This window comes from Podarcis filfolensis (genome assembly GCF_964270895.1).
Source record: "Podarcis filfolensis genome assembly, chromosome: 15".
Lineage (NCBI taxonomy): Eukaryota > Metazoa > Chordata > Lepidosauria > Squamata > Lacertidae > Podarcis > Podarcis filfolensis.
In genome coordinates this window covers 3,099,752-3,107,607 of record NC_139618.1, presented here as the reverse complement: position 1 = coordinate 3,107,607, position 7,856 = coordinate 3,099,752, and the positions used below count along the sequence as shown (strand labels likewise).

Sequence of the window (7,856 nt, the reverse complement as noted above, 5' to 3'; positions counted from 1 at the left end):
TTAGCAGCTGCTGGGGAGAAAGCCGATTGTAGGCAGCTGCCCTGCAACCACTATGAAGAGTTCTGGGCCACTGCAAAGTTAAATTCGCTCCAGTCTTTTAAATAAACAATTGTTCTTCTTTATATGGAATCAATGGGACGCGGGTGGCGCTGTGGTGTAAACCGCAGAGCCTAGGGCTTGCCGATCAGAAGGTCGGCGGTTCGAATCCCCACGACGGGGTGAGCTCCCGTTGCTCGGTCCCTGCCCCTGCCAACCTAGCAGTTCAAAAGCACATCAAAGTGCAAGTAGATAAATAGGTACCGCTCTGGCGGGAAGGTAAACGGCATTTCCGTGCACTGCTCTGGTTCGCCAGAAGCAGCTTAGTCATGCTGGCCGCATGACCCGGAAAAACTGTCTGCGGACAAACGTCGGCTCCCTCAGCCAGTAAAGCGAAATGAGCGCCACAACCTCAGAGTCATTTGCGACTGGACTTAACTGTCAGGGGTCCTTTACCTTTTATATGGAATCAAAGACTGGGAAAATCCAAAAACAAACACAATATTAGGGCAATACTTTTATTAGGCTGACGAGAAAGGCCACAAAAATAGTGTGAAAGCTCTCGTGTTCCCCAGGAGTCTTTGGCAGGTTGGTAAAACAGAGTGTGGGGAGAGGGAGGTTTGAGGAAGGAAAAGCATCGGCTGATGGCGAAACCACAGGCCCCGGGTCACGGTCTTAATATGGAAAATGGGAGATGATGGCAGGAGTGAGAGAATGGGTGGAAAAAAACACATTCACAATCTCAAGCTGGCTGTGAACTAAGCCATGTGGAGTACGAGGTTGCTTCAAAAAATCCACACAAAGGCCCATGAGGCTCCCAAATAAAATCCGTCAGTGAATTTTTCCCCTAGAAAAATAGGTGCCGGTACTCACCATGAAGTTGTTAAAGTGAGTGCCACAACCTTTAACAACAAAAAGAGAGGTGCAGGTACTGTGTGCCCTTGAGTACCCCCTGGGGGGGGAAAGGTGCACCGAAATCCATAATAGTGGTTTTCAGGAACCCAAGACTAGAGCAAAAGGTTTATTTCAGCCTACAGCAAGGAATACATTAATAAAAAGAAGATGAGGTCCAATCTGACTGTGCCTCGCGCGTCTGAGGAAAGTTACCCATCGTCCCATTCCAGAATCTCTCTCCACTTCGTTCTCAGGAATCGCACTGCTCTGCAATCCTATTTTTGTACTTTCTTTTGAAAAAACCACACTGGAAGGGGGTGAAAAGAGAGCAGAAATAAGCAATGGGGAATCCAGCTAATGTGTTCAAATTTTTTTTAAAGCAACAACAACAACAGTTTCAATTTTAAAGGCGGAGAATAGTAATAGACGCCTTTCATGTTTGTAAAAGAACGTGATGGGAGAGTTCTAATACAAAATCCCACGGATGGGGGAAGGGGAAACTGTGGCTCTCAGGAGGTTGTGAGACTCCAACACACATCAGCACCAGGTAGCAGGGCTGATGGTCATGGGATGATGGGAGTCGGAGTCCAGAGCCACAGGCTCCTCATCCCTGTATATACATGGGAAGGGGCTTTATACAGAGTCAGGGCACTGACCCACCCAGCTCAAAGTTCTCTAGACCAGCGATAGCCAACATGGTGCTCTTCAGATGCAGCTGAACTACAACTCCCAGCATCCCTGATCCTCTTGGTAGCTGGCACTGCTGCGAGTTAGAATCCCACAACATCTGGAGGGTACCATGCCGTCTCTCTGCTGATTGGCAGTGGCCCTCCAATGTTTTAGGCCAGTGTCTTACCCAGTCCTGCCTGGAGATGGTGGGGGTTGAACCAGAGACCTTCTGCATGCCAAGCAGGTGCTCTAACACTGACCTACAGCCCTTCCCAGGTATAAAACCCTTCTGCGGTGGTCTGTACCAAACCTCCTTAATGCTCGCTCCTGTATACCTGAAGGAGCGTCTCCACCCCCATCGTTCAGCCCGGACACTGAGGTCCAGTGCCGAGGGCCTTCTGGCAGTTCCCTCATTGCGAGAAGTGAGGTTACAGGGAAACAGGCAGAGGGCCTTCTCGGTAGTGGCACCCACCCTGTGGAACACCCTCCCACCAGATGTGAAGGAAATAAGCAGCTATCCTATCTTTAAAAGACATCTGAAGGCAGCCCTGTTTAGGGAATTTTTTAATACTTGATGCTGTGTTGTTTTTAACACTTGATTGGAAGCCGCCCAGAGTAGCTGGGGAAACTCAGCCGGATGGGCAGGGAATAAATAAATTATTATTTTTATTATTCTTATTATTATTAAAGTCACCCCCTGGTAGCAGCAACTCAGAGATCAGCATCTTCCCACTGACAACATCCTAAAACAATCTGGACCACCCCTTACCACGAGCACAAGCGCCCGAGCGCCTCTGGGAGAGGTCGAGTCAGCGGCCCAAGTCCTTCTGTATTGTATAAAGATCTGTATAAAGATCTGTGCAAAATCTTTACTGAACCCCTTTAATTAAATCTGCCAGGGCAACCAATGCATTTTACGTCCTTTTACTCCCCTGCGATTAAAATGCCTCTATTGCTCTCAGTGTGGCCAAACACTGTGCTGCAGCAAGCAAAACCCGCCAGGAATTGACCCCAGACATTATGTACCTTTTTCGTCTTTGGAGCTCGTGACATGACTACAAGAGTCTGAAACATCGGTGACCGTTTTATTTCACTCTGTGCTGCTCTTATTATTTTATCCTGCTGTAGTCATTTGGATAATGCATCCGACGCGCTTGTTACTTTACTTCTTCAACGCTGCTCATCGACCGTGACAGTAAATATCGGATTTGACTTGATCTAGCCTATTTTTAAAACACGGCTCCGTGGAAGGAATACTAACCTTATAAAGAACGGCGGTAATTAGCAGCAGCAGCGCCAAGCCGCCCACAGAGCTGCCGATGAGGAAGGGAAGGAAATCAAAGACTTTCTCCTTCAGCAAGATCACCTTGATCTACGGACAAGGGGCAAAACAGAAACAAGGGAAGAGGATGCATTTTGCAGCGGAAGCAATCCTAAGACCTTGAGGCATTCAGCGCTCTGCTACAACCTTAAATGTTAAATGTTTAAATGTTAAATGTTTAAATGTTTCCGCTCCCTCATAAACGTGAGTGGACTGCACATTCACAGCTGCCTGGGTGTGTATGTAGGTGTAGAAAAACACAGCGAAAATCCAACCATAAGATAATAAATCATGCTTTTAAACATTTGCTGCTCTTTCGTGACCCCCCACAACCAGTCGCAGAGGGAAGCTGCTCCCCAGGGCCCAATGATAGGGCTGGTTCTGCTGTGCTAAGGACTGAGAAAAGCCCCATTTCTCACTTTTGGTTCTCCTTTCATCCTTCCCTGTGGAAAAGGGCCTGAAGTGCCTTGCCTCCCGCTAGTTACCTCTGTTTTGTAATTTTCCGCATTCAGGCCCACGTAAAGGTTCCTGTCGAAAACAATTTCCCCTCGAACCAGCAAGTCAGTCCTGTTTTCTAAGACCTAAATGGAAGGAGCGGAAGAAGCAACAGCAATGTTTACGACACCCAACTGGAATTTCCCCCATCGTTCTGCCCAGACACTGAGGTCCAGCGCCGAAGGCCTTCTGGCAGTTCCCTCATTGTGAGAAGCAAAGCTACAGGGAACCAGGCAGAGGGCCTTCTCGGTAGTGGCGCCCGCCCTGTGGAACGCCTTCCCATCAGATGTCAAAGAGATAAACAACTACCTGACATTTAGAAGACATCTGAAGGCAGCCTGTTCAGGGAAGTTTTTAAAGTGTGACATTTTAATGTATTTTTTATTTTTGTTGGAAGCTGCCCAGAGTGGCTGGGGAACCCAGCCAGATGGGCAGGGTACAAATGATTAATAATAATAATTCCAATAGTTAAATGAGGAAAGCCAGTATCGGCCAGGCGTGAGGAACCTTTAGCCCTTCTGCTGTTTCTTTACATATTTACTGCATTTATATCCTGACTTTCTCCCAAGCTGGGATTCAAGCCCCAGCAAGCATGGCCAATGGCCTGAGATGAAGGGAGCTGCAGCAGTTCAGGGGTCAGAAGTTCCCACACCGGGTGTAGACAAAGATAGATCAAGGATCTGATTCAACACAAAGCAGCTTTCTAAATTTCAAAGTTTCTCCATGGTGCAGAGAGGGGATTATTAAGGCTACGCGGACCAGATTCTAGCCTCTTGGGTCAAATTTGTAAGGAGGACAGGGCCACCTACCTGTTGATCACCTGATGCCACAATTACATCAAGGGACTGGGCACTTTGAAATCCCAAAGTCGGGACGTCAAAGCACCTGAGGATGTCAAAGCACTCACCAGTTTTTTCCCCAGGCTTCACAATTGCGCTCCCTGCAGAGAACTCATGCAGTCGGTCTAGCAGGCTTTGGGCTGAACAGCCAAAGCCTGTTTTCTCTTGCCAAAGCACAACCAGGAGTGCACTTTGAGGCTCCCAGTCATGCCTGACATCACATATGATGCTGGCTGTGGGGTTTAGGGGGAAACAGCCTCACCGGTCCATTCTGAACCTCTGTCAGGCCAAGTTTGGCCCGATGGCCAGACATTCCTCTCCCCTGATCTAATCAGTGGTGGATCTTTGCCCCTGGAAAAGAATCTCTCCCCGCAACATGTACCTGTAAGGAATTGGCTAAAGGTAGCTCTGCCGTCACAACCACGTCCTCCTTCTCTGATGTGATGGTACAACTCACGAGCTGGTATCCAACTTCCTCACTGTCCTGACAGAGAAACAGCACAGTTGTATTTCAAAACAGAGCGGAAGTGAGACAATAATTGTGCACAATGCAACTCCACCTTCACTGAAGGATCTGTTTTAGAGAATCCTGGATTCACAAATTCTATTTCCAATGTCAATACTTTGTGTAAACTTTCTGGAACTGTGTGAAAACAAGCTATTATTCAGGAATGTGACACCCCGGTTTGCCTGACTCCACCTAGTATGTGATGTAACCAGATGACCTGCAGAAGGGGAGGTCCTTCTCCATGCCAAAATGCAAACTTTTAAAAGGAGTTGTTTTTACTTAGTTCTGGGTCCTTCACCTCCTGACAAAAGGGGAGTGGGACTCTGTTGCAACGGATACAGTAGTTAAAAAATCAGCTTTGCTTTCACTTGATTTCTGCCTCAGCTCATTAATCTCTGACCGGTAACGAACTTGGGGAGTTGGGCCATCAAAAGGCACCATTTCTCTGGCAACAAATTGCAATGGGCCTTTTCCTGGTAACAGAAGCAGCCTATTAATTACATTTGGCTTTGAAAAAACTAAAACTCCTGGTTATTTGGTTTTTGCACTCCTGTTTAATTTCTCTGTCTCCCCCCACCCCACCAACTTTTGTACTGTATGGATTTCTTGTAAGCTGCCTTCTTGAGAGGCAAAAGGGCAGGAGTATGATCAGCAAACATGCTTCCTCCCTCCACAGCCCTATTTTTACCTTCGAGTCTGTGCGTCCAAGGTCCATTTTGCACACAGTGGTATTCTGATGAAAGAGGAGAAAAAAATGAATGAAACAGGGTTGTGTCCAATGTTGGTCATACTCAGAGTAAGCAACACGGAAATGAATGGGCATGGTCTAATTTCAGCACTAATTTCAGAACACTTAATTTGATACAACTCATAGCACTTAGGCCATGTACACAAAACACCTTTAAACACATTCCTTATCTAAAAGAATTCTGGGAACTGGAGTTTGTTAAGAGCTGCAACTCTGTGAAGGGTAATCCTTTGAGGGAAACAATGTTTGAGTGTGCTTTATATGTATAGAGTGTGTGCAGTATTAAAGTCGTACAGATTTCTGATCGTATACTGTTGCCTCTTTTAAAATAATAACCTTGGCTTGTACCCAATGTTAATCCTACTCAGAGAAGACCCACTGAAATTAAAGGACTTAAGGTGGAACCTGTTGCTGCATCAGTGAGAGCCTGATGCCAGCATCCTATTTTCACACTGGTATTGAAAGGCATACTGAATCTGCAAACCCTCCAACATTTCTCCGATGAAAATAGGGACGCCCCATTCCATAATGATTATTTTACTATTTATACCCCAAACATCTGACTGGGTTGCCCCAGCCACTCTGCGCAGCTTCCAATATATATGAAAACATAATAAAAACATTTAACATTAAAAAAAACTTCCCTATACAGGATTGCCTTCAGACAGATTGGGGATCGGGTAACTCCATACCCTCCACTGAAAACAGGGACATCCTAAGGAAAAGTGGGATCAGAAACCAGAACAGCTTCTCTAAATCAGGGATGCCCCTGGAACATAGGGATAGCTGGTCTGAATCTGACAGTGGAGGTGGGCATCATAGCCTGTGGCCAACTGAAAGCCTGATCCGCCATGAATTTGTCTTAATCCTCAAAGGGCCCATAGATAGGAACACAAGCCCTCTCCACCAAAAAGCATTTTTAAAAAAGTGTTTTATTGCTACCCTGTAGTCCAGAATTCTTATGCCCCTGTTACAAGTGTAGGGCTGATTCTAGCAGTACCTCTTGCCAGTAATAATAAACTGGGGACAACAAACATCCACCTCTTATAGAAATACAATCAATTTGGATGGGGGGGGGGAAGAAGGCAGTTTACAAAACAGACCAAGGAGGTCAAATTGAACAAAAAACAACAATTTGGCAAACAGAATAAATTTGGCATTACAAAAAATAATAATAAAAAAATCCACCACCAACAACACATATTGACTTAAATACGTTTGTACAGAGGAGAAAGAAAGTTAGCAGATGGTAAAAGTTCCAGCTGCTGGTGCTCGTCTTACAGTACACCAGGGACCTCGGCAGCCTGGCTTTAATTACTTGGTTAATTACATGTTTATTTGAACAGTACAATGATAAACAGCTGATACAATGCTCAACCATATAGTTTATGGTGAGCTCTGGGGAGGCAGGTAATGAGAAACTTTATTTCTAATTATTAGCAATTTTCAAATGTATCCTTTCAAAGGGCATTAACTATTTAATAATAATAATAATGTATTTATACCCCGCCCATCTGGCTGGGTTTCCCCAGCCACTCTGGGCGGCTTCCAAAAAAATATTAAAATACAATGTTCTTAAATGCGCCACCTATTGCAGATTGCTGCGTTTGGAATTCATTTTAGTACCAGCAATTTAAAAATGACACTGTGCAAAGCAATCCTGAGGGGGGCGGAATTCACGGGGGAAACATTAGTCAGGATGCAAAGGCAGCTGGATATAAACGTTTCAACAGGCATTCTAAGGTGGCTTTCTGTTCTCACGATGCATTCGTATTTTTTGTTGTGTACGGTTTTTCTTTGAAGTTTATGCGTACTGCTTTGAAATCCTGAATATTAAGAATATAAAGGAAATAAACGGAAAAGAAATATTTTATTTTTTCAGCGTTAGTTATACTCAGGAGTTGACCCATAAAAATGAATGGACAACGTCTATTAATTTCAATGGTTCTGTACATAAAAGTACATACCACCCATTATATATTTATAATACATTTATATTTTATATTTATATTTATATTTATCTGGAGCAGAAAGAATAATCCCGCCACACACCCTCAACTGAACGCAGCTTTCCGCAGCCTGACCCCTCAAATGGCGAGCAAGAACCCAAACAGGACGCTAAGGTGTAGAGCGTCGCCCCTATTCCCCTTTCCTCTAGGGGCCGTCAAAGAGGAAAGAAGCGCGGGGCGGCGCTCCGTACCATAGAGACGGGAAAGGCCAGACAGTAATGGAAAGGAGCAAACCCCACCTCTCCCCGAAAATCTTGCGAGAGCTTGGGCCGCGCGCCGCCGCTCCTGATTGGCTACGGTGGCCGCGGAAGCCTCTCGCAAAGGCAGCTTTAAGGGA

At 45.6% G+C, this 7,856-nt stretch overlaps 1 protein-coding gene across 4 annotated transcripts in view; it reads right to left on the bottom strand.

Annotated features, from left to right (window-relative positions):
- Positions 1–540: 540 nt before the first annotated feature.
- Positions 541–7,856, bottom strand: part of ITGAE (integrin subunit alpha E) — a gene marked incomplete at its 5' end in the record, with an annotated part of 53,640 nt that continues 46,324 nt past the window's right edge. For all 4 annotated transcript variants that reach the window (XM_083587461.1, XM_083587463.1, XM_083587464.1 and 1 more), the window contains 5 exons: positions 541–1,237; positions 2,861–2,971; positions 3,406–3,501; positions 4,637–4,738; positions 5,451–5,495. In XM_083587461.1, coding sequence (XP_083443587.1) covers positions 1,181–1,237; positions 2,861–2,971; positions 3,406–3,501; positions 4,637–4,738; positions 5,451–5,495 — 411 coding nt within the window. In that variant the 3' untranslated portion in view covers positions 541–1,180. The remainder of the gene's footprint in view (positions 1,238–2,860; positions 2,972–3,405; positions 3,502–4,636; positions 4,739–5,450; positions 5,496–7,856) is intronic.